General features: G+C 39.0%; 1 protein-coding gene across 1 annotated transcript in view; it reads right to left on the bottom strand.

The window, feature by feature from the left end:
- ABCA9 (ATP binding cassette subfamily A member 9) overlaps positions 1 to 27,422 on the bottom strand; it is a 77,843-nt gene that overhangs the window by 5,820 nt on the left and 44,601 nt on the right. The window contains 14 exon segments of the mRNA XM_051825137.2: positions 222 to 313; positions 987 to 1,022; positions 1,025 to 1,103; positions 2,018 to 2,118; positions 2,121 to 2,137; positions 5,717 to 5,808; positions 6,239 to 6,307; positions 8,976 to 9,095; positions 13,992 to 14,120; positions 14,309 to 14,482; positions 18,353 to 18,457; positions 20,238 to 20,378; positions 22,298 to 22,431; positions 22,991 to 23,157. Coding sequence (XP_051681097.2) covers positions 222 to 313; positions 987 to 1,022; positions 1,025 to 1,103; positions 2,018 to 2,118; positions 2,121 to 2,137; positions 5,717 to 5,808; positions 6,239 to 6,307; positions 8,976 to 9,095; positions 13,992 to 14,120; positions 14,309 to 14,482; positions 18,353 to 18,457; positions 20,238 to 20,378; positions 22,298 to 22,431; positions 22,991 to 23,157 — 1,456 coding nt within the window.

Here is a 27,422-nt window from a genome sequence, read left to right as displayed (position 1 = left end):
TAATGTCTTTATTTTCACTCGGTAAAGAGCATCATATAGACAATATGTATAGATAATATGGAATTAAGGTTGAGAAATTCAACTTTCAGTTAATCCTCTTCATTGAATACATAACATAACTGGTTAAAGGTCATTGATATATTTTTAAAGTTGCCATCCATATTCGTTGTAAGGTTTTGTTCTAAGCAGCATTTAGGATCATATTTCTGTGTTGTACTGACCTGCCCTGCAGTTGGTTTTGTGTCTCCAGCTATCATCTTAATAGTTGTGCTTCTACCCGCGCCGTTGTGTCCTAACAGCCCTATAACTTCACCTGAAAGAAACAGGTCTGCTCAGAAAGACACAAATAATTAACACAAAAATAAAAGCAAATGCCATTCAAATAGTCTCTGTGTAAAACACCACGTGAAATGTGTTACGCACATAATTTAATTTGTGCTTCTCACACAAAACTGAATGTTACTACCACCTTCAGTTTACAGGTGAGGAAGCTGACTTCAAGAGGACAAATTATTTGCCAAAGTCATGCAGCCAATAAGAGGCTTAGATGGAATCTGAAACAAATTTTGGTTTCAGAGCCTTAAATCAACACTTCCACAAAATGTGCTAGTTGTTAGGAATGAAGAAGGGACTACCATGCCTCAGTCAGTTTCCCTCAGTGTAGTCATCTTGTTGTGAAATTGTTACCTAAACCATACCATCCTTCTGAAGAAAGATGGTCCCTTTTGTTGTTGTGTTCCTTTGGTGGTTTTAACAGAACAGGACTCTCCTCCTGTGTGAAGAAAGGCTTTGTTATAACTGTAAGCGATTCCTCTCTAGGAAGGAGCAGACTTTTCCTGCAGGTGATCTGGCTGCATTTCATATTTATCAGCAGGAGTCTCAGATTCAGATACTCCTATTCTCTTCATTTTTCTTTTTCCCTATTCTCTTTGAAAGACAATGTTCTGAGGTCACTATCACTCTGCTAAAGAACAGTGGTTTCCAACCTCTTTTAACACAGAAAGAGACATTTCTTGTGGCAGTTTTTCCTTCCTTTTGGAAAAGCAATTTTTCCTTTTGCCTTCATATTCTTTCCGTAGACAGCTGGCAATGATGACTGGTTTCTGTAAAGACAAGTGAATAGCAACAGGCATTATTCTTGCTCTGAATTGAGACAGTGCTCCATACTTCTCACCAAATTTTTTCCTACACAAAAGCATGACTTGAACCAACCCTTCCCCTAGGAACTGCCATTTTCAAGTGAGCTCTCCCAGTCTATATTCCTGCAGAGAGAGTGAGCAGCATACGCTGTGACTTGTGCACTTATCCCTTCTCAGGAACACACCTAGAATATTCACTGAACCAAAGATTTGCTGAGACAGACATGTGCATTCATATACATATACACACATGAAAACACACATACAGCTTAGAGAAGCTGTCCCCCTCTGAAGTGCACGAAGTGAGCATACAATATTACTTGGGCTTTGCAACGCTTTGCTGCATGTATCAGAACTATGACCCTGAGGAGTTGGAGGCGGGCATTTACTAGAGAAAGGTAGGGATTCCTGTCTCCCAGTGGGGATACCTGGGCTTGACATCTGGCTCAGGCTCTTGACTGCAGCTTCCTGCTCATGCAGCACTGACAGCACAGATGACTGGCTTCCTGCCACCGACGTGGGAGACCCTGATTGAGTTCCCAGCTCTCAGGTTCAGCCGCAGCCCAGCCATAACTGTTACAGGCATTTGGGGAGCGAACCAGTGGAGGGGAGCCTGCTCTCTCTCTCTCTCTCTCTCTCTCTCTCTCAAATAAATAACATTTTTACAATGTGATTCTGAAAAATAAGTTAACTAGTTAGTTTGTATGCATGTGTGTTTCCTTTGCTCCATGGCCTTCGTATACTCACCAAAGTCAAGTAATGAACCATATTTGTAAGGATGAAAGACTCTAAAACATTTTTCTAAATTAAGATTAGATAGCTGTTCATTTTATCTAACAGTCAAATTTATTTGATAATGGAGTTTTTTTAAGTCCTACCTCATCAGCATCTGGGAGAGTCACAACATTCGCTGTTCTCATTCTTTCCATCTGAACAGCTTCATCCTCTCCTTCAGGCTCTTCTGGGTTTGGAAAACATTGCTGCTTCTTGGAGAAATTCTAAGATCAAAGCAGTGTAATAAGGACAGGTTTTTGTTGTAACACTTGTAGTAAAAATAATGAGTTCTTTATAGACTATCAATTATATGGATAGATTAAGAGCACAAAATACTCTCCATTCTTTTACATCACCTGCCTTTCAAACAGCCTAGTTTCCATCACTGAGACAAGTGATGAGCCCTATTAATGTCATCTTTGCTCTTTATCTGAGCTTAATTTTACTTGTCAGTAGTGACTTTTTTTTTCCAAATAATAAATCAGTACACACTCGCTGGCAAAGGATCTTGAGGCAGGATTGCATGTGAAAGGTATCTAGAAATTATTTTTTTTCTAATTTTTTTTTTAATTTTTTGACAAGCAGAGTTAGACAGTGAGAGAAAGACAGAGAGAAAGGTCTTCCTTTTTCCGTTGGTTCACCCCCCAAGTGGTCACTACGGCTGCGTTGCGCCGATCCAAAGCCGGAAGCCAGGTGCTTCCTCCTGGTCTCCCATGCGGGTGCAGGGCCCAAGCACTTGGGCCATCCTCCTCTGCACTCCTGGGCCACAGCAGAGAGCTGGCCTGGAAGAGGGGCAACCGGGACAGAATCCGGCACCCCAACCGGGACTAGAACCCGGGGTGCTGGCGCCACAGGTGGAGGATTAGCCTAGTGAGCCGCGGCGCCAACCCTTTTTCTAAATTTTAAATGAAAAAAAATATTGTACCACTTTTTTTTTCTTTTTTTCTTTTTTGACAGGCAGAGTGGACAGTGAGAGAGAGACGGAGAGATAGGTCTTCCTTTTGCTGTTGGTTCACCCTCCAATGGCCGCCACGGCTGGCGCTGCGGCCGACGCACTACGCTGATCCGATGGCAGGGGGCCAGGTACTTCTCCTGGTCTCCCACGCGGGTGCAGGGCCCAAGCACTTGGGCCATCCTCCACTGTACCCCCGGGCCACAGCAGAGAGCTGGCCTGGAAGAGGGGCAACCAGGACAGAATCCGGCGCCCCGACCAGGACTAGAACCTGGTGTGCCGGCGCCGCAGGCAGAGGATTAGCCTATTGAGCTGGGGCACCGGCCTGTACCACGTTTTTTAAAAAAATTTTGATTAACAATAATAGTACATATTTATGGGGTACAGTGTGATATTTCAGTGCATGTGAACAATCAGGATAATTACTATTTCCTTCTCTCTCTCTTTTTTTTAAAAGATTATTTATTTATTTATTTGAAAGACACAGTTACAGAGAGGCAGAAGCAGAGAGAGAGAGGTGGGGCGGGGGGGTCTTCCATCTGGCTGGTTCATTCACCAGATGGCTGCAAAGGCCGGAGCTGGGCCAATCTGAGCTTCCTCCCAGTCTCCCACGTGGGTGCACAGGCCCACAGACTTGGGCCATCTTTGGCTGCTTTCTCAGGCCATAGCAGAACTGGATCAGAAGTGGAGCAGCTGAGACTCAAACTGGCGCCCATAAGGGCTGCTGGCACTGCAGGCAGCAGCCCCACAAGCTATGTCACAGCACCTGCCCCACCATTTCCTTCTCTTCACTACTGCTTTATTATTGGATTATTGGAGCTTCTCTCTTCTACTTGCTCCAAAAATATATACTGAGCTATATCGTTAATACCTCTATGCTGTGTAACATTAGAAACTTATTCCTTCTGTATAACTGTAATTTACTATCTATTGCACCACCTTCCACATATGAGGGAGAACATGCAATATTTGACTTTCTGTGTCTGGCTGATTTACTTGACATAATGTTCTCCAGTTCCAACCATTTTGCTGTAAATGACAGAATGCATTTTTTTTTGCAGCTGAATAATATTTCATTGTGTACATGTACCATATTTTCTTCATACATTCATTTGTTGATGGACACTTGGCTGTTTTGAAAAGTACTAAAATGAACATGGTGATGAAAGTATGTATATCTTTGATATAATTTATTTTGGATACATACCCAGTAGTAGGATTGCTGTATCATATGACAATTTCATTTGTTAAGGAAACTCCACACTGTGTTCCAGAGGGTATGCACTAATCTACACTCCTATCCGCTCTTTCTCTGCATCCTTGTCAGCATCTGTTATTTTTTTTTTGTCTTTTTGACAATGGCCATCCTATCAAGGGTGAGCTGATATCTCATTGTGATTTTGATTTGCATTTCTCTGATGATTAGTAATGCTCAATATTTTTTCCATATAATTGTTGGCCATTTTTAATTCTTCTTCTGAGAACTGTCTGTTCATGCTCTTTGTCCATTTCCTAACTAGATTGATTGTTTTTGTGTTGCTGAGGTTTTTCTTTAATTCTTCATAATTTTGGATATTATTCTCTTGCTAGATAAGCAGCTTACAAATATTTTTCCTGTTCTGTCAGATATCTCTTCATATTATTAATTACTTCCTTTGCTGTGTACAACCTTCTGAGTTTGATATAATCCCATTTGTTTCATTTTGTTTTTGTTGCCTATGCTTTTGGAATCTTTTCCAAAAAAATCTTTGCCTATTCATAGCTTGAATGTTTTCCATGCATTTTTTCTAGCAGTTTCATAGTTTTAGATATTACATTTAGGTCTTTGACACATCTTGTGTTGATTTTGTATATGGTGTGAGGTAGGGATATCATTTCATTCTTACCTACTAATAATAACATTGAATATAAGTGGATTAAATTCTAAAATAGAAACTATAATGTTGACCTAGACATTTTAGAATTCTGAAAGTTTTGTGAGAATAAAATGTTAGAAAATTTTGAGTTAGAGATGGGTCCCAGAAAACCTGAGCCATCTAATCACCATCCCAATGCGTAATCAGTTACTGAGTAGTGTCATTTCTTGGTAATATGTGTCACTATCACTCTTTCCTCGTTGCTACCCATCTATTTCTTGCCTTCATTCTTTCACCATTGATTATTGCTAATTCCTCTATCTCTCTCTCACACGTGCCACAACTAATTAGTACTTTAAAGTTAGTTTCATAAAACATGGTTGTCATCTTGTCATTCTCATATGATACCATCAACACTAGACTTGAGCTTGATTCATATTTTGTGCAGTAGGCCAGGTGTTCAAGATACACCTTTGTCTTAATTTCCCATTATTTAATTTGAGAAATCTTCCCTAAGTTTCCCTAGTTCAAGATTTTCCAACATCTACCTTCAACTTCATTTCCTGATATCATGCAACGTAAGATTTCAAATTTTTCCGGTTGCCTTCTTATATCTACAGAAATAGGGTATTTAGCTCAACATTTGTCAAATTGTTCAGACTATGTCTTTCCAGGTTTGGCAACACTTACCCAATTGCTTATCAATACTTAGCTATTATTTAAAAAGTCTACCTCTTACATGTGACATTCTTTAAGTATGTCAGTGCATTTTCATTCTGCCTTAATTTTCCAGTGTCATGTATACTAATGTGGTTTCTTGCACTATACTGTAACCTCAGAAAAGCACTACAAAATATAATAGTTTTGTACAAAACACAGCCTCTTAAAAATAAACCTGTGCAATTCTTTTTACCCATTAATTTAAGAACATTTAAATTTCTTTTAACAATGAATATTAAAAATAAAACATGAAATCCCATTTGAAACTTCTCAACCTGAACACAGGATCCCTTCTCATTGATTTCTTCCTAAAGTTCCTTTCCAGACATCGCAGAGCAAAAAGGAAGATGAAAAAATGAAAGTAAGGCTAGGGGAAAAGAAACAATAAAAATTAGCATCATCATAGAAACTTTTGCAGTGTTGGAATTAGCCAAACATTTGATCATCTACAAAATAATATTTGACAAAATTTTCAAAGATTGAAAGACAATCTAGTATTAAATGAAACTCTCAAAATTAGTTTCATTGGTATTCAGAGAATGGATAGCATGAAAACAGTGGTAGTTAAGTTGATACTGGTCCTACTCATACAACTTAGAGTTTAGGTTTCACACTGGAATCAGATGATCATTGTAAAGATAGCATTCAAATTGAAACTCAGTGTGTATATGCGTTTGTGTTGCTTCAGATGGCCAAGATTTCCAAACCCTTCGAATTTGATTCAGTTCAAAGAAACTCAAGCTACATAAATTTTTATCTCTTCATGCAGCAACACTGAGAAGGAAATGTCTTCTTACAATTAGCAATGCCAGAAACACAAATTGCGATGCTGAAGTTCCGAGGTAATCCATAGAGTCATGAGAAATCTGTAAAATTAGGAGAATATGTGTTTAAATGAACTCTCGTCTGTTCATGTTTCACCTCAGTAAGAGGCCTTGTACCATTTTATCTTGTGTATTAGGTAAAAATTAGTTTCTGAGCATGCAATATGTCTTCTTGGCTTCCAGATTGTCTCAGTGAACTATCAACCTCCACCTGCCTACACGCTGAGGTCTGGGTGAGTGCCTGCAGGATCCATTGGATCCACAGGATCCACTGGCAAGTTTGTCTTAAGACAACCCTTCTCCCCTAAATTCACTTCTCTCTCTCTTTTTCCCTGTGCATGCTCCTGTTCTTCCCCCAATAACACGGGAATCATGACATTGCTCTTGCCCTCCTGCATTGCTTTTGATAATAATCATGACAATAACTTCTGGCTGAAGACAAGTTCTTTACCTGGGGTTTTCCATGTATATATAGAAGTACTTTTCCCAACTTCCCCCAACTCTTTAGTGAAGAAAGGGGAAAGGGCCAATTTTGTTTCTTAAGCTATATTTACCAAGACTTGTTTTCCTGAGCAATTTTAAATACTTTGCAGTAAATTTCTTAGCACCACAGCCAGCTACTCTCTGGAAAAGATGTTTTTGTTTCCACATTGGAGGCTTTTCAAGATCCTGATGTCATTTCAAATCATCTTATTCTCCTAAGTGCCTCAATCGCCCACTTCCAGCAATTACATCCCATCCAAATTAACTGCAGGATCCTGGACTCTGCTCTCTATGCCAACATATTTAATTTTTTTCAGTTTCCTTGCTTCATGAATTGGAGTTGGTGAATCTCTAATCCACCAATGTGTTCCCCATTATCCATAAGCCCCTCACATCCTTAATCTGATTGCCCCCTAGTTTAGAAGTTAAGGACCATTATTTAATTCTTCCTTATTTAAAACTACTGCGCCGCAGCTCACTAGGCTAATCCTCCGCCTTGCGGCGCCGGCACACCGGGTTCTAGTCCCGGTTGGGGCGCTGGATTCTGTCCCGGTTGCCCCTCTTCCAGGCCAGCTCTCTGCTGTGGCCAGGGAGTGCAGTGGAGGATGGCCCAAGTGCTTGGGCCCTGCACCCCATGGGAGACCAGGAGAAGCACCTGGCTCCTGCCATCGGATCAGTGCGGTGCGCCGGCCGCAGCGTGCCAGCCGTGGCAGCCATTGGAGGGTGAACCAACGGCAAAGGAAGACCTTTCTCTCTGTCTCTCTCTGTCACTGTCCACTCTGCCTGTCAAACAAACAAACAAACAAACAAACAAAAAAAAAAACTACTGCTCCCTTATTCTTTTATTTGACAAACTTACTGGGAAAATTTCTAGCCCTGACTGAATACAACTATGTATCTGCCATAAGAAATTCTTAACTTTGCTGACTTCATTTCAAAAGTAGAGCCCGTGTGGTGAAATAATTTTCCGTATCTTCTATTTCAGGATCTCAATCCTCCTTGACCATGTCACTCTAATCTGATGACTTCATTTCTTATTTCTTTAAGAAAGTAGAGTCAGTCACAAGAGAAACATCTCATCTTTCTACCAGCAGAACCACTAAACTACACCTCTGCATGCATGTATTCTGATCTTGATAAACAGAATGTTCCAGTTTTTATGGACTGCAGCTCCTCCGTTGTGTACTGCACTGGTTTCTTTTTCAGCTATTCAAGGGTCTTACGTAGACCCAATTTCTTTTTTTTTTTTTTCACAGTAAATTTCCCTCACATGAGCATATAGTATCTACCCACTAAGAACAAAGAAAAACAAGAAAAATCTACTTTCCTCATTCATCTACAATTCATTCTCTGCTACTCTTCTTAGCAAAGCTCCTACAAACACTTGCCTATTCCTATTGTCACTAGTTCCTCATCTCATAGTCACTACTGAGTTCACTCTTTCTAGGTTTTTGGATTACACTTCAGGTGAAAACAACTTTGTTAATATCACCAAAGATTTTCATAAAGTTAAATCCAGTAGTTCCTTTTCAGTGGTCATCTTTCAAGATCTTTGAATTGTATTTGATGGTTTAATTACTCCTTGCACCTTCAAACATTCTTTACTACTATCTGACACACCCTTTTCCAAACTGGTACATGAATGTCTAAGGATAATTTCTGAAGAGATTTTTGGAACTTAGCTGTCTGCTTTTTCCCCCTCCCATTTCCCTGTTTCCTTCTCAGACTGATTTGCTGACTCTTCCTCTTCCTAAACTCTAAGTTTTGGAGTTTAGTTCTTGGACCTCCATTTGTATAATCCTTACATTTCATCAGTCATTCTCATTTTTATTCACATTCTTATTCTGTAACTTATAATAACCGGTTCCATGGCTTTAAAACCATCTATAAACAATATTTGTTTTAGTCCCATTCTCCATACACTCTGACACATTGAATGCTAGCCTTATGTATCCAATAGACATTTCCTTTTGTGTGTCTGTTAGTATCGAAACAAAAAATAGGCATCTCTTTGGCTCCATAATAGGGGTCCCAGAAATGAGGATTACCATGAGAACTAGAAAATGTTACTTCCCTGTAGTTGCCTTTGACCTTCAAAAACCAAGGCAGGGCTTCCTACCAAATGGGAATATTCCACCTTGCTGTGGTAAGAGACTGGGATTTCTATTCAAAACTTTCTTCAATGGCCATGATTTTAATGATGCAGGACAGGATTGGCATTGCTTACCTCTGAGAAAATTAATAGAGAGCCAGTCAGTGTGAAGGGTGGTATTAATATGGTGGTGAAAAGTAGTCCTAAAAATCCATATTCATTGAGATCTGTGGCAACTAACGAAAAGATGGTAATCTAAAATAAAAGCACAGAACAATATCACTGCAATGATCTGAAGTACAACATGTTTTCCAAGAGGGTAAGTGTTCATCTCATTAATGTTCTCTTAAATTTGGATCTCTCTCCTCAAGTCAATATTTCCACTGTATTTTTCTCTTTGGTGTTATATATTCTACAGATTTGGACAAATCTATAATGATATATACCCACTGTTTTACTTTTTTAAAGATTTCTTATATATTTGAAAGGCAGTGATACAGAGAGAGGGACACACACACACACACACATACACACACAGAAATATCTTACATCTGCTGGTTCACTCCCCAAGTGGCTGCAACAGCTGGGGATGGACCAGGTCAAAGTCAGGACCCTAGAACTCCATCCAGGTCTTCCACACGGATGCAGAGGTCAACACTTGGGCCATATTCTTCAGCTTTCCCAGTGCATTAGAAGGGAGCTGAGACTTGAACTGGCTCCCATATGGCCAACAATGTTTATTTATCTATTCAACTTCTGGAACATACATACTGATTGCTTCCACGTTTTGGTCACTGCAAATGAAGTTACTATAAATACCTGTATGCAGGTCTTTGTGTGAATTGAGTGAACACAGCTTATAATAACTGCATTGCTTTAATTTGTATTTGAGATATCTAACCTCTCTGATTATAGCTTCTCTAGATATAATTTTGGAGGACAGAGATTTCATTCACAGTGCTTCAGATAAATGATAACTGAAACAGAGAATTATAGGAGACAAATCTGATGTTCACTTAAATTCTTTTCTGTTTGGTTTCCATTTACTTCTTGGATGTTTTTATTTTGAAATTTCATATTTTAATTAGTATTAATCATTCAATAATAGTTATTTTCTTTATTAGAGGACATTTTATTATATTATAGCTTAATATGTAGAATTATAATAGAATTATATCATTAAAAATGATACATATAAAGACTTAATGGATTCATTAAATGAAAATATAATTTATTCTTTTATTAGATTGGTTTTGTCTGCATGTATATTTTTCATTATTATTTTGCTAATTTGAGATTATTTTAATCCTTTATTTTACATCTATAATTAGATTTTCCATTTTTTAAAGTCACTATTAGTTCTGCAATTAAATGACACTTTAACGTGTTTATGTTGCTCAAAATATCTTCTTCTCATACAGGATATTTTATCATCCTTAAATTGACCTTTTATCTTATTAAATTTATACTTTTTTCTCAAATCTTTTACAGAAAAGTTCTAATGAAAGTTTTATCCTACGTGTTTTTTCTTTTTTTCTTTTTTATTTATTTTTTTATTTGACAGGTAGAGTTATAGACAGTGAGAGAGAGACAAAGAGAAAGGTCTTCCTTCTATTGGTTCACTCCCTAATGGCTGCTATGACCGGCGCTGTGCCAATCTGAAGCCAGGAGCCGGGTGCTTCCTCCCGGTCTCCCATGCGGGTGCAGGGGCCCAAGCACTTGGGCCATCCTCTGCTGCCCTCCTGGGCCACAGCAGAGAGCTGGACTGGAAGAGGAGCAACTGGGACTAGTACCCAGTGCCCCAACCGGGACTAGAACCCCAGGGTGCCAGAGCTACAGGAGGAGGATTAGCCAAGTGAGCCACGGCACTGGCCTATCCTACATGTTTTTAAAATGTTTAATTAATTAATATTATTTGTTTGAAAGGCAGAGTGAGAGAATCCCTCATCCACTGATTCTCCTCCCAAATGCCCACAACTTTCAGGGCTGTGCCAGGTGAAAACCAGAAGCCAGGAATCAATTCATGTCTCTCACATGGGAGGCAGGGACCAAAGTACTTGAGCCATTATCTGCTGCCTCTCCGAGTGCACATTAAGTAGGAAGCTGGAATTGGGAGTAGAACTGAAATTGATACTAAGGGAATCCAATATGGGATGCAGGCATCCCAAACAATGTCTTAGCTGCTGAACAAAATGCCTACCACTATTCTGAATCTTTTGTGGGATATTATGTTAATTTGTTTCACTTGTAGTTGTTATTGCTGTTCCTTTTGCCTTTGTAAATTTATATTGTCATGTGTGTTTAGAGAGTTGTCATGGGCTATCTTTTTATCTTGGATATTTCTTACTCAATAAGTTTAAGGCATTATCTTGGATATTTCTAACATATGCAACCTCATCCATATCTTCTATTTGCTCTGATAGGTATTTACGATTTCTTTAAAACACTCTTTTTTCATGTATATCTTCTCTTCTGAATGCAATAATGCCTAGGGGCACAGATGGATGCTCAGCTTGGTCCATTCTTAGCCTGATTATTTTCTTCTGTGAGTTACACCTGTGTTTTTCATTAGTTTTCTATTTACCCAGTAGGCAGTGCATCAAAGATGCACTTGACAAAGATGTCAAGACATTGGCATACTGTAAGACCTTGGCACACACCAATTCAGCTCAGATCTTGTAGAATAATATGCCCCTGGCATCCATCCTCTCTGTGTAAGGCATCATTCTCCCAAGAGTTTTTATTAGTTCTCTGGTCTAATAGCAATATTTTAGTCAACATATCTAATCAAATTCAACTTTAAAAATGTTTAACTTAAATCTCTATATATTAGCTCATTTTTTTTTATACCTGATCTTTCAGTTCTGAAACAGGCAAGTTGTAACTTTAGAGGTGATTGTGTTAAGTATTTTTACTGTGGGGGCCAGCACTGTGGCTTAGAAGGTTAAGCCTCCACCTGCAATGCTGGCACCCTATATGAGTGCTGGTTCGAGTCCTGGCTGCACCACTTATGATCCATCTCCCCACTGATGTGCCTGAGAAAGCAGTGAATGATGGCCCAAGTACTTGGGCCCCAACACCCATATGGGAGACAGGGAAGAACCTCCTGGCTCCTGGCATTGGCCTGGCCCAGCTCTAACCATTACTGACATTTGGGGAGTGAAGCAGTGGATGGAAGATCTCCTTTTATTTTCTTCTTTTTCTGTATTGCCTTTCAAATAAATAAATAAATCTTTTATAAAAAAGTATTTTTATTGTCATATATTGTTTGTGAAGCAAAATATAAGTTGTCTTGCTCACAGAGTTCACATTTTGTCAACCTACCCTTTTTTAATCTAAGACGTTTGGAATCAAATTTGACTTTATCTGTTATTGGTGTGGCCATCTCCAATTTTCTGTATTTAAAAAAAAAAGTCTGCTAAGTCAATGTCTGTGATGCACATGTGTTTGTTGTAGAGAATATGTTGAGTTTAATGTTTAATTCAATATGAAAATCATTTCCTTTATTTTTATTTTATAATTTGTATTTTGTGCTCACTTGTTATGTTTTTATTTTTGTTTCTTCCAAATTTTGGTAAAGATATGAAGCATTCCCCACATAATCCACTGAAATTATCACAAACTACTCATGGTACAAGCAATTTGGAAAGCTCTTTGGCAAGATCTACTGAAGTTGAATATGTGAATACCAACCCAATTGCTGTACTGCCAGGTTTATGTCTCAGCATACACATATATTTGAACCAAAAGACACAAGAACATCCATACAGCCTTATTCATGACAGTCCAAAAGAGGAAGCTGCTTGATTATCACAATAATGGCAAAACACATTATAGAATATTCATCAATAGAACACTACAGCAATGGAAAGGAATTAACTATGATGGTAGTTATCAGATACAACAGCATATTTTCTAACAATTCATTCCTGATTAAGAGAAGATGCAGCAGCTGGCATTGTGGAATAGCATCAGATCACCGCCTGTGAGTGCAGGTTCAAATCTCAACTGCTCTACTTCCAATCCAGTTCTCTGCTAATGCACCTGGGAAAGCAGTGGAAGATGGCCCAAGTATTTGAGCCCCTATCACCCACATAGGAGACCTGGATGGCTTCCAACTTCAGCTTGATCCAGCCCTTGGCAGTTACAGCCATCTGGGGAGTGAACCATAAGATAAAAGATCTCTTTTTCTCTCTCTGTCTCTCACCTTCTCTCTGTAACTCTGCCTTTCAAATAAATGGATAAGTACATAAATCTTTCTTTAAAGGAGAAGATACAGAATAATGTGTTCTATGATTCCATTTTCATTAAATTCAGAACTAGCTAAGTCGATTGATTGAATTACAACTAAGAATGATGATTTCTTATGAAGAGGGGATAATGTTGGGAATGGGTCTGAGGGGCTTCTAGACCCTATCTATGCTCTATTCTTTTTCTGTTTGTTTTTTATGGAAGTGCTCCCTTATATTTTATTGCACTTAAAATATGTGTGTTTATCTGTGTCTAGGTCATATTTTTCAGTTAAGATTTATTTTTAAAAGATTACTTATGTTATTATATAAGAAGTAGCTTATAGGACTAAGGAGTAGAAACACAGCAACCAGGTACAGAGCTATTGCAACACTCCAGGTGAGGAAGACGAAAGCTTAGACGCTGATGTAAACATATAGTTGGAACACATAAAACAGACAGGGAAAGGTTTAGAGTCTCAGGGACATAGGAGTTGAATGTGGAAAGAGACAATGAGAGGAAGAAAGGACAATTCCAGATTTTTGGTATGTGTAACTAGCTGGTTGAATTTTGCAATGATAATGCAACCTATTAACAGGCAAGGAAAAATAAGATTAAGGAGACAGTGGTTTTTCAGATGTGTGGGCAAGAAGGTCCTTTCTAAATACTGAAGTGAAATTATAAGTGAACTGTTAGAGGTAGAAGTCTTTAGCTCAAGGGAGTCTCTCACTCTGGAGAACATTGACTGGGTCATAGTTATAGAGGATATATATAGCCTCGTATACAGTATATTTTATATAAGTCTAAGATCATCTTAGAGTGATCAGAATATTCTTGAGAGAAATATTAATTTACCATTATCATTAGTACAAAATTAAAACATATTCTTACTCATAAAAAACTGCTTAAAATAATATCTACCATATGTATACTTAAAATTAAGAAGAAAAATGACCAAATGCCACTATTTTTCCTACCATTGCAACAAATGAATGAAATCACGTATGTCAAGAAAACAAGAGATGAGACATATCCAATACTGCACAGGATCTGAAAATAGAAATATTAAGGTATTAATGTCGGATATAGTAAATCCCATTTAGGGAAGTATTCATACTCATACCTCAATATGCCAATATGTTATAGCACATTTAATTTGAAGTTCTTTGGTTTAAGATTAATGTTACTGCATTCTTGAAAAAAGTCCAAAAGAACATTTTGTAAATTTTGTCACTTACCTGAATTAGCAGGTTTTGAATTATAAATATAATCTCATCTGGGCTAAAAACATAATCTATTATTTGCATTAGGAGAAGTATCAAGAAGTACAAGGGAACATCCACCAGGGCCTGTCCGAACCAGTAAGCAGAAGGGTAGAGGCCTGAGATCCAAAGCTGGGAATGTATTTTTTGCTGATAAAGAAATAGAAGAACAAAAAGTCTTGAAAAGTTGATATTTGGGAAATATATAGTTATAAAACATTTATTTTTGTCATATCCCTTTTATAAATATTATTCTCATTTATTATATGATGATGCTACTTGCTTCAGAGGTTTTGATATTAGAAGGGGTCTTATTGTACAAGAATTTCAAAAACTTTCTGCAGCATTTCATTTTCTATAAACTTTTTAAAATACTGTTCTACTGTAAACTATGTTATGCTTTACCATCTAAAGGGAAAAATGCACTAATGTAACTATCTAGTGTTCCATCGTAGAATGACTGGACGTTATCTAAATGAGAAGACATCAGCTCTCTTCTTTCCTTTGATGCTGACCCTTGCAAATTGCACAAAGTTTCAACAGAAATGGGTTAACATTTTCTTGTAAGCACTGTAGGTAGATAGAATAGCATAATGAGGTCCTATAACAGGGGGAGTTGTAGGTTTGGGGGAGACTGGAAAGAAGCCAGGTATGGCTGGACATGGCTATCAAGGTGACAGTGGCATCAGCTCAGCATAGAAAGATACACCTTGGTAGAGATCATCTTTGATCTTGCAGGTTATAGAAACAATTTCATTTTTGTTCCTTTGTACTATGAGAAACCACTGGTGGGATTTAGCCAGGGAATTAACACAGTCTACTTTTTAGGATATTTCTCAGACATACGTTGTGAAAATCTGAGAAGATCCATAGAGAACAGTTAGGGAGGCTGTTGTGCCCATCCTGAAGGGAGATGATGATGGCTCTGACTAGAGTGCTGTAGAAGAGAGAGGAAAACAGAGATTCTAGAGCTATATCAGAAATAAATTCCATGATTTCACCATTCCTGGCTATGGAGATTGGGGGTAGGGAGTGGGGTGAGAATCAAGGTCATGGGGTCACCAATTAAATTTGAATGTTATACAAATAATTTTTGAGTACGTGTTGTGCAATATTTGGAACACAGTTACACTAAAAATACTCATTTTTAATCCAATATTGGTTTAACTGAATCTAATTTTTTAAATAGATCGTTATTTATTTGAGAAGTAGAGTTAAAAACAGAGAGAGGGAGAGACACAGAGAAAGGTCTTCCATTTGCTGGTTCACTCCCCAGATGGCTGCAATGGTTGGAGCTGGGCCAATCCAAAGCCAGGAGCCAGGAGCTTCTTCTTGGTCTCCCATGTGTGTGCAGGGACCCAAGCACTTGGCCCATCTTCCACGGTTCTTCCAGGCCATCAGCAGGGAGCTGGATCAGAAGAGGAATAGCAAGGACACAACCCAGCACTGCAGGCCATGGCTTAACCTACTATGCTGCAGCACTGGTCTCCTGAACTTTTTTTTTTTTTTTTTTGACAAGCAGAGTGGACAGTGAGAGAGACAGAGAGAAAGGTCTTCCTTTTTCCGTTGGTTTACCCCATAATGACCGCTGCAGCGGGCGCACCGCACTGATCCAAAGCCAGGACCCAGGTGCTTCCTCCTGGTCTCCCATGCGAGTGCAGGGCCCAAGGACTTGAGCCATCCTCCACTGTACTCTCAGGCCACAGCAGAGAGCTGGACTGGAAGAGGAGCAACTGGGACAGAATCCGGCGCCCCGACCAGGACTAGAACTCGGTGTGCCAGCACCACAGGCAGAGGATTAGCCTAGTGAGCCACGGCACCGGCCTCCTGAACTTAATATTACCTGCTTAATCCGATAACCCTAGCAGGAATAGCTCCTCGGTTTTAATCAAGAGTAAATGAAAATTGTGTATTGCTAAAAGAGATGAGCAAAAATAAGATTTAGAAAAAAACATATTCCTTCTCTGATGATGACTATTCCTCATGGGGAGGTTAAAGCTGGCAAACAAATGAGGAAAGACTCAGAGAACAATAGGTACTATGTACAGATTTTTTTAAATGAGCTCTGCGGCAGTGATAGTGCATCTATTTTAAACGGGGGAAGCAGTCTAAAGCTAAAATGTAACTTGTGCTGAGATCTAAGAAGTCATGTGTTCAAGGCATAGAAGAGAGTATTCCACCAGAAGGAAGAGCCAGTGAAAAGCCCAGGTGTCATTTGCATATTTGAGAACTGGAAGGAAGGCAAGGAGAGGTAGATCAGGAGACCGCAATGAGGAAAGGCGGAGTGGTAGAGAAGAGACAGATAGTGCAAAGCTCTGTCAGACAACCTAAAGAATTTAATTCCAAATGCAAAAGGAAGCAGCTGGAAGTTGTTTAATAAGATGATCTGATTTAAACTTATGAAAGCTGTCTGGTTATATTGAAAGAATTAAATATGAATAAGACAAATGGGTAGCTATCATAGTAATCAGATAAGAAATGATGATGACTTAGGCCAGGAGATAAAAAGAAGTGAACAGATTTGATACATTTTAAGTATAATTTAAAGGAATTAATGATAGATTAGATAAGGAAGATAAAAGAAAGAGAAAAACAAAGATAACTCCCAGGTGTGAAGCTAGAGCAGCTGTGGACGGCAGTGCCATTTACTGGGATGGGAAAGTTGGGAGATGAGAAAGTCTGCCCAGAAACTAAAAGTTTTCTTTGCTTATATGTAAAATATGTTACTCATCTATGTGGAGGTATCAAGTATGCTAATATAATATACTGTATAATTGTATAATATAATGAAATACATCATTTAAGAATGCTATATATCTGTGGAATTATCTGATATATAATTCTGGAACTATCTGAATAGGGTTCCAGAATGGAATCACATCCTCACAGAAACCTATTTCAAATAGATAAAACAATTATCTCCATTTTACTGATGACAAAGGTGAGATCAAGAAATTCTGATAGTTAAGTAGCTATCAAAATCCATATCTGAACCAAGGAGATTTAACTACAAACAAGAATAAAAAGAGTGTGGGGCCTGCAACGTTGGCTCCCCATATGAGTGCTGGTTCATGTCTCGGCTACTCCACAATTGATCCAGCTCCCTGCTAGTGCCTGGGAAAGTAGTGGAAGAAATTCTGAAAACTTGGGTCCCTTCTACCCATGTGGGAGACCCAAATGGAGTTCCAGGTTTTGGGCTTCAGCCTGGTCCAACCCAGGCTATTGCACCCATTTGGAAAATGAACCAGTGAATGGACAATCTCTCTCTGTGTCTCTCACTCCCCCTCTATAACTCTGCATTTCAAATAAATAAATCTGCTAAAAATTATTAGGTAATTAAGTGTGATAAAAAGCAATAAAAATGATAGTAACAAAGAGTGAATATGTGATCTTATTTGCGTTTCTTAGATGAGAAGTTGCTAATAATAGGTATAATTTTAGAGCACAAAGACAAATATATCAATGAACTTACGCATGGTTTCATAGCACAAAGCAAGACTCAGTTGATGACGTTAAGGAGGTGAATATATGCAAAAGGGCCTTTTAGGGGCACTGGAAGTATCGTGGGAAGATAGAGACACTCATGGGTTGCTTGAATTTTATATAAAAGCATCACACAAATCAAGCCTTAAAGGGACAATCCTTTCCTACAATAAACAGAAGTGCTGTGGTGAGTTGGTCAGGGATGTTTAGCTATCACCATCTAAATGAAACTATCATTGAGGGGGAGATGTGATTATGTCAGTGGATAAGTAACTGTAATAAAACTCTGTATTATAGCACTTAAAAGTAGCCATTCACTGATGGTTGATAATATCTACCAAGCCCTCCTTCCTGAAGTCCCACATTAAATAAAAATAGCATTTTCTTAATATTTGGCAATTTATTGTTGTAATGCTTGATCATTCCTTATATCAAGCACATAAGTTAGATACATCCCCTGCATTTAAATAGGATCACAATGGGCCAGGAGGGTTTTCTGGATACTAAACACATTTGAGGACTTTTAATTCTTCCTACTTTGTAGTCACTGATGCTGCTCATCGCAATATAAGGAGTGAAGCAGGCTGCCGCTAGTATCCAGAAGAAGGCATTACTCAGGTACTCGTATTCATGAGACCTGTGCTCCTGAAATCCATCAGAGCGTGGTGAGCTGATGGCAATTTGGCATCTTGTTCATTTGTGCTTTCTCACCTGAATCACTCAAACGCCTTGATATAACCACTCAAAGCTCTTCCAAAGGTCCTACTCACATTTGCGATTTCTTACATTCATTATTAATCCTGCATTGCAGCAACTGTGGTATTTTGAATATGGATCCCGTTTACTTATGACGAAGAGTGTGCAATCAAGAGAGATGAATTGGCTAAGTTCCCACAGTTAATAACTTAGGAAGGAGGTGTAATGGCTCTGCTCTCTGACTTCCCAATTACATTCTTACATACACTGCTTACATACATCCAGGCTGGCTGTTGTAATAAACAATAGAGATTATGGACTGTCACTGGGGGGCTATTATGTTACTTTCAGAAAATGCTGCCAAATAGTTAAATGCAATATTTATGGAGACCCATTTTCTTGGTTCAGCCTAATGCAGAAGCAACAAAGTCAAGTGCATTCAGAGACCTGGAAGATGTAAGAAAACTTCAAAAAGTTTGTGGGAGAGGAGATTAAAAGACAAGTTCATTTCGGTGTAAGCAATTTTGAATTCCATGCATAATTTTTCATCATACACATTTCCATGAACTTTTTGAAGTGTCCTTGTATAAACTAATGAGGAGGTAGATCTTAGAAAATAAGAATGATGGGGCTTGGAGAAAAATAACACACGTTCCACATAAAGACACTGTATTAAAAAAACTGAAAACTTTGTACAGGTTAGAGAGCATCTTGTTCTGAAATGAACCTAAATGTTATGTATGACCAGTTGTTTTACTACAATGCAACTCATCTAAATTTATAAGTTTTGGAGTCCTTTTACTTATCTTTTCTGACCCCCCCTAAAATTCCATGCCCCTCTGAGACCTTCCAGAATATAAAAAACTAATTGAACCAAGATGCATATGTGGAGATGAGGTCTTGCAAAGGGGAACAAAAGACACCAAGGGGAATCACTCATTACGTATTTTTTGCTTATGGGGACACCATTGTTGATATCCTGATTTGGAATATTTCTGGGGATGGGAAATTCACAATAGTTTAACCATCCAGGACTTTTCCTCATAACTTGGTTCATAAGCAACATGTTATTTCCATGTTGGATTATGCACACCCACAGTCACAGTATGGTGGGACTCAGCCTGGAGAGACCCACAGAAAAACATTTGGTACCATCTGGGTAGTTTGGTCAACTGAGAACTTGCAGGGGGCGCTGCTTGGGAGCACCCTAGGACCTAAGCTGTGGAAAGTTAACACGTGGAGTCAGAAACAAGTTCTGAGCTACAGGGAGCCCTGTGCTGCAGAATCAAGGAGCATGGGCCTGCAGAATTGTAGGAGAATGCCAAGAACTGGGTGGGGATCAGGGTGGCAATTCAAAGAGAAAACCTATCTACATATGAACTCAAGGTCAGCTACAAACAATACAGTGTAAGAATTATTTATAAATCTTTTATATTACATTAGATATTATAGGTAATCTAGAGATGATTTAAAGTATAGAGGAGAGGTTGCATAGGTTATATGTAAGAACCACAATATTTTATATAAGGGGCTTGAGCAGGATTTTGTTATTTTGGTGGCATTGGATTCAATCCCTTGTGGATACTGAAGGATGACTGTAGATATAAAACCTAAATTTATTTAAGAATAGATTCACAAAAATGTATATGCATTATTTTACCATTTCAATAATTTTCCTAAAATTTTTAAGGGCTCAATAAAAGTGAGATAATATTGAATATTGTACTTACTTCAAAAAATGTGCTCTGTCAGTTTGAATCTGTTCCAAAGAATTAAACATCCCAAGTAGTCCATTGCTAATGATATCCATCAGGACAGGAAAACAATTCAGCCTTTTGGTATTACATGCTATTGAAAATCTGTGATCCTAAAATATAATCAATGTTTCTAAATTCTCAGAAAGCAAATTCAAAATGTAATGGTTATTGTAGAAAATAATTCAAATTAGTGATAATATAATAATAGAGCCAAAGAAGGGATGTGATTAATATAATCATCACCATATTATTTGATTAGTTCCCAATACTCTTAAAGGAAGCTCACGTTTTGGTTCCTACTTACCATATCACCAGAAACATTGCTACCTATATCTAAAATCTCACAAAAAATATTTAAATGATTTTTAAAACAACACTAAAAACCCCATAATGCAACCTTTCTTTCATATGGCCATAGACTTTGTTTCAAAAAGTGATATATTCATTTTTTAAAAAAATTTATTTATTTATTACAAAGGCAGAGTTACAGAGAGGCAGAGGAAGAGAGAGAGAGAAGTTTTCTATTTGCCAGTTCACCCACAAATGGCCACAATGATCAGAGCTGGGCCAATCTAAAGCCAGCAGCCAGGAGCTTCCTCCGGGCCTCCCATAGGGGTGCAGGGGCCCAAGGATTTGGGACATCCTTTATTGCCATCCGAAGCCATAACAGAGAGCTGGATCGGAAGTGGAGCAACCGGGACTCAAACCAGCACCCATATGGGATGGCAGCACTGCATGTGGCAGTTTTACCTGCTAAGCCACAGTGCCATCCCTGATACATTTATCTTTTAAATAAAGGATGTATGGCTACTTGGGAAGCAGGAAGCAGTCAGGCATTTATAAGGAAAGCATTGGTTTTCACAAATACTGACTTACAAATAAATTACACACAATATAACATACATATATATACACACACATAGAGACTGATTATTTCTTTTTTAAAAAATATATTCTCTACATTGCTCAAAATACGTGCAAGCTTTGATAATGCAGTTTTCTAATTATGAATAAATCAAATGCACATTATCTAACGTAGTTACCTAAAGGAATGTTTATTATTGTGAAGGGTGTCTTTTTTAAGATTTATTTATTTATTTAAAAGAGTTACAGAGAGAGGAGAAAAGGTACAGAGAGAGATTTTTCATCTGCTGGGTCACTCCCCAGTTGGCTGCAATGCCCAGGGCTGGCTCAGCACAAAGCCAGGATCCTGGAACTCCAAATAGGTCTCCAATGTTGGTGGCAGGAGCCTAAACACTGGGTCCATCTTCCACTGCTTTCCCAGATACATTAGAAGGGAGCTGGAGTGCAAGTGGAGTAGCCAGGACTTAAATCAGTGTTCATATGGGATGCCAGCATTATAGACAGAAGCTTAACCCACTGTGCCACAATGCTACCCCCAAGGGTGTTGTTTTTAATAATGATTTTTCTGAACATAATAGAAACTAATTTTATTAAGGGCTATCAAGAACTCATTAGGTTGACTTTATTGATGGCATGGAAAGTATTCCTGAAAATTAACTTGGACAAGGTACGATCAGGCATTATGAAGTGAACAGCTGTGATTTCTACATTTAGAATGAACATTCCACCTTTTTATATTTGTCTTCCACAAGAATCACTAACTCACTCCTACAGAGTCTGGGTAAGCAACATAAGTGAGTGACACTAGAAGAAGATACAGCAATCTAGAAAGTAAAAGACAAGTTAAAATTGGACAGCTGTTCTCAGCTGTAACTGAGAACAGAATTTAAGGTAATTGTATGGAATCCAACTGATTATAATATTAAATTATTAATGAGAGCAATTCATATAACTTCATATGAAATTAAATAACACAGCATTTTATTGTATATTGTTATACCGACACTGTCGGCAAATAGTTGTAGCCTTGCTTCTCCTATAAAAAATGAGAAACATCTCATTTGCTTGTATCAAACTGGCCTGATATATCAATTGATATGAATGATCGAACATTGTATGCCCCAATCCATCTTCAGTAAAATGCAGAAATTAGAGCCCAAAATACCTTTGCATCACCAGAGACCATGATAGCACCATTGTACGATGATTCATCTGCACCATTTCTAATTCCAAAGGCATCCATGTCTAAAGCTATATTCTGTCATCTTAGGGATTATATAAAGTTATCAATGCTTGATCCTGCCATGAAGATAAAGACCATAGGATGCAAATATTAAATAAAACAATCAAATAAAAATTTTTATATAGTCAAAAAACAAAATTTCTAAATGACATCACTCAAAGCATACCATAAGGACTATCTAAGAATTTTCTTTAAAGGCCAGAGTTGGAGCTTTGGTGCTAAAATTCATTCTTATATCATAAGTATGACAATGTTACTCTTCCTAGAGCTGAAGCATTTCCCTGTAATTCCTGTTAGTTTAAAATATTAATGCTCCTCAAAGCTATTAATCTTTTTCCCAGAAGTTACCAAAAAAAGACCTCAAAGATCAGTCAATGGCTTACTCTTTCTAAAACCCCTTTGCATTCTTTGAGCAACTGTGTTAAGGTTTAAGTAAACTGTCAAAATATATTTTTAAAACAAACTCTTCAGTCTTGAATTCTTCAATGTTTAATTAATTTTCTATTTGACTCCATGTTTTCTAAAGTATGCAGAATTTATTTTTCTTCGCATTTTATGTTTTCTGGGAAATCTCAGCAAGAATACTTACAAGTTGCACATTGTGTTCATGTTTACCTGTTTTATTGATGATCAGTAAATAAATCAGAGGATCTTGTGGTGGTTGTCCTGGTGAGAGGAAGTACAAATGTGGGGACAGGCTCCAGGAGTAACTTTTTTGATATAATTCATAGAGGAGATATCCCAAAAGTTGAGGAAAAAAACTAATTCCAAAGAGCATTAACCTATGTGGAAGAAAATAGTAAAGAAAGAAATAATCTCTACCAACTTCTATAGGATTTTAAGTTTGACCAGACAATGGAAATAATCATAGAAATAAATTATAAGAACTAATTAAACATTTGAACCTTGCTTCCCCCTTTCTTTCTAAAATATGTTCCTACATATTTGTCTTTGATCACTCTCCCCTCCCCCTTTCACTGTTGGCTACTATCTTGGACATTTGATTTGAGCTTATAAAACCTGTTGAGACTCCCTCCTAATCTTTCTCTCCAGTGCCACTTTTTTGCTTCTTTTCAGTTCTGCATTTCTTCCTTTTTTATTTTTAACTATTGGGTTAACATGTAATACTCATACATTTCAATTTAGCTTAAAGAGCTCATAACAGGCAACCACACTTTCCATTCCTTCCTTTTATTTTCTCTAACACTTCAGTTTCACATATCACCAACACCCAGACTCACTGTGCTCTGAACTTTTTCTCCATCCTGTTTCCTGGTTCTTTTTTTTCCTTTTTTCTTTTTTCAAGACTTATTTATTTATTTGAAAGTCAGATTTACACACACAAACACACACACACACAGAGGGGTCTCCATCCGCTGGTTCACTCTCCAATTGACAGCAACGGCCGGAGCTGTGCAGACCTGAAGCCAGGAGCCAGGAGCCTCCTCGGTGTCTTCCACGTGGGTGCAGGGGGCTCAAGGACCCAGGCCATCCTCTACTGCTTTCCCAGGCCATAGCAGAGAGCTGCATCAGAAGTGGAGCAGCTGGGACTCGAACTGGTACCGATATGGGATGCCGGCCCTGCAGGCGGTGGCTTTATCCGCTATGACACAGAGCTAGCCCCTCCAGTTTCTATAAATTACAATATTTCACATTCAATTGTGCTTTTTGATCAATCATTTTCAATTCATTTCTCTTTTCCATTTGATTGAAAATGCCTATCTACTCTAAGATCATTATTGCTTGCCTCCAAATCTTCTTCCTTGTTCTATTTTTCAAGTTGGGTCTTTTAAAACTCTTTCCTGGGGCTGGCGCTGTGGCACAGTGGGTTAAACCACCCCCAGCAGTGCTGGCATCACATACGGGTTCCAAGTCCCAGTTGCTCCACTTCTGATCCTGCTAATGTGCCTTTAAAAGCGGCAGAATATAGCCCAAGTCCTTGGGCCCCTATTACCCATGTGGGAGACCCAGAAAAAGCTTCTAGCTCAGCCTGGGGCATTGCAGCCATGTGGGGAATGAACCAGCAGATAGAAGATATCTCTATCTGTCCTTCTCTCTCCCTGTAACTCTGCCTTTCAAATAAAAATAAATAATTAAAAAAAAAAAAAAAAACAACCTTTCCTGATCTCTTTAAATACTGTGCTACTTGAGAACTCCCATGATTTGCATCCTGTTAAAGGTTTCCTCTGGTCTGCTTTAACAAAAACCAGGAAGAACAGGAAGCTAGGCAGCAGAAGAAATGTAAAGATGAGGTGGCAGACCAATTAATGGGTTGCTTTACACCGTGATCTGCTATCAAGGAGACCCAACAGGCCATTCCACTGCAACGGTTTTTGATATGGACAGCCAGGGCTTCAGCGGAAGTCAGCTTATGAAGAACTCTGGCAGCTCTGCCAGCCAAGAATTCTGCAACTGGAAACAGAACCACCCTGGAGTCGAAGGACTCCAGGTCAGAGCCACAGCTCTTGTTGGCTCTAAGCTAAAAAGCCCTTCACTAGGCCCAGCTTCCAAAGTAACCTCTGCTGTCAGGGGAGGCTAAGTAGGGACAGCAACATTGCAGGCAGAAACTGTGTTTCCTATTAGAGATGCCACCTGCCTTCTCTTCAAGCCAGCTCTCCTCCAGCTCAGCTAGGTAATGGAAGTCAACAAGGTGGCTTCCCTAACAAGACTCACACCTCCCTTATCATGTGCCCCATGTAAAGACATAGACAGGGTTGCACCTCCTGACTGAGAAAGCCTTAAAGCCCATCTGATGATTATCAAGCCCCTTCTGTTAGTTTCTATCTGCCTCTCAATGAGAAAACTTGCTTGTGGTTTAGACGGCATCTTTCTTTTGTTTTAAAAACTGTTATTTAATAAATATAAATTTCAAAAGTACAACTTTTGGATTATCGTGGCTTATCCCCCCATAACCTCCCTCCCACCTGCAACCATGCAATCTCTTACTCCCTCTCCCATCCCATTCTTCATCAAGATTCATATTCAATTATCTTTATATACAGAAGATCAACTTGGTATATACTAAGATTTCAGCAGTTTGCATCCACACAGATACACAAAGTATCTGTTTGAGTAGTAGTTTTACCGTTAATACACACAAAGTATAAAGTACTGATTGAGTAGTAGTTTTACCGTTAATCCACATAGTACAACACATTAAGGACAGAGATCTTACATGGGGAGCAAGTGTACAGTGACTCCTGTTGTTGACTAGACGGCATCTTTCTTAAGGGCTTTAATAATGCCTCTGCCCTCAGCTTTAGATCCCGTGGGTTTAAATTGCTTGTTAGATTTTTTTTTTCTCCAGACTTGAAAAAGTAAAATTCTAGGTGGCCATGCACATGAAACCTTGGATGGAAGCAGTTTCTGAAAGCCGGCACTGCATCCCCCTGGAGAAGCCACCTCCTACTGGAACCCTGTCTTGACTGCACTTCCCAGTGATGCCCCTTTTCAACATGAAACAGCCAGAGCAATCACTGTCCAGTCCCTCTAACAGATGTTAGGGTCCATTCTTCTTGAGGGGGGAATGTGAGGAGTCAGATGGGTTGATAGGCATTCAGGATAGTCCCAGTTGAATGTGGGGTGTAGAATTCTTGCTTCCCCCCAAAAGGTTACCTTTAGCAAGAACAAAATGTCTTCTCTCCTTCCTGGGAATCTCCAAATTTACCATGAGAACGGCAAAGGAGTAGGATTTCAGTCCCCTGAACTCACAGTTTATTGTAAACACAAGTTACCTATCCCGCCCTCCTGGGTGGTTTTTTGTTTTATCATGAGCAAGCCAGGTAGGATAAAGGATCATGAATCAGGTCTTTCGATGGGTTTTGTCCAAGCCTGGTAACTGAATGTTACCAGGTCTTTTAAAACTCTTTCCTGGGGCTGGTGCTGTGGCACAGTGGGTTAAACCACCCCCAGCAGTGCTGGCATCACATATGGGTTCCAAGTCCCAGTTGCTCCACTTCTGATCCTACTAAGTTGATTCTCAAGGTATTTTTCTTAAAAATTGTACTTAAAAACCCCAGTGCCATGAGGTTCTTTGGGTTTTTTTCCTCTCTTGGAAGGTCCCCTCCACACTGCTCTGGATGGAAGTCTTTGACTCTAATAAATTTGCTTTTTAAAATAAAAAATATTGTCCTAATGGATTCTTTTTTTTTTTTTTTTTTTTTTTTTTTGCTTTTTAAGACTTTATTGAGACCCCTCCCACCTGCCGGCCCCACCCCAGGCCCAAATGGGGAGGCAGGGCCAAAGCAAGGGGGTGGGAGGGAAATGAGTGGCATAGGGAGGGTGAGGGGTGAGCGAGCAGTCAGCAGGGGGAGGAAGGGAGAAGTAGCCAGGAGCCTATACAAGCCACTCTCCGCTTCCATCCTAAGCTTGTAGCTCTGTGCATTGAGGAAGCTCCACTCGCAGAGGTGCCGGGTTCCATTTCCACCGCCTGGCCCAAGCTTTCGGATTCTAAACGGATACACCTGTGTGGGGCTTAGGGCTGGGAGTGCTTGCTACGCCCCCCCGCAGCGCGACAGACCCCTGCCCAACCAAGACCACACCAGACCAGACATCCGCGTTAATGGAAGAGCTCTGGGAGGCGTGGCCTGGTCCAGGCAGGGCCAGAGAGCTGCTCGCACCCCAGCGGAAGGACAGTCGGTGAGGCTTCCCCGGCGGTGCCCAATGGATTGTTTTAATTGTTTCAAATGTTAACTATTTCCCAACAATTTCGCACTATTGTCCAATTTTCTTGACATTCTGATCTGTCAATCACCTGCTCAAAATAAAAAGAAGACTACATTGCCTCTTATTAGTCACAGCAAAAAATTAGCCCTATTTAATGTGTTCTGAAAATTATTTTACTTTCTCACTCTATGTTGTAATTAACTAATTAACTACCCTATGCTGTAATTAACAGTTCTTTAACTTTCTCACGAATTTCCATACTTAATACTGCTTCCTCTGCCTGAATTTCTATCCTCCTTTTTATCTTTAGCTAAATAAATTCCATTCTCCTACACCAAATTCAAACTCTCCCTGAGCTTTTTCTTTGAAACCTCTATTTTGA

Source organism: Oryctolagus cuniculus, chromosome 17 (genome assembly GCF_964237555.1).
Source record: "Oryctolagus cuniculus chromosome 17, mOryCun1.1, whole genome shotgun sequence".
Classification (NCBI taxonomy): Eukaryota; Metazoa; Chordata; class Mammalia; order Lagomorpha; family Leporidae; genus Oryctolagus; species Oryctolagus cuniculus.
Note: the sequence above shows the minus strand (reverse complement) of the source record. Positions and strands in the feature narration are given on the sequence as shown.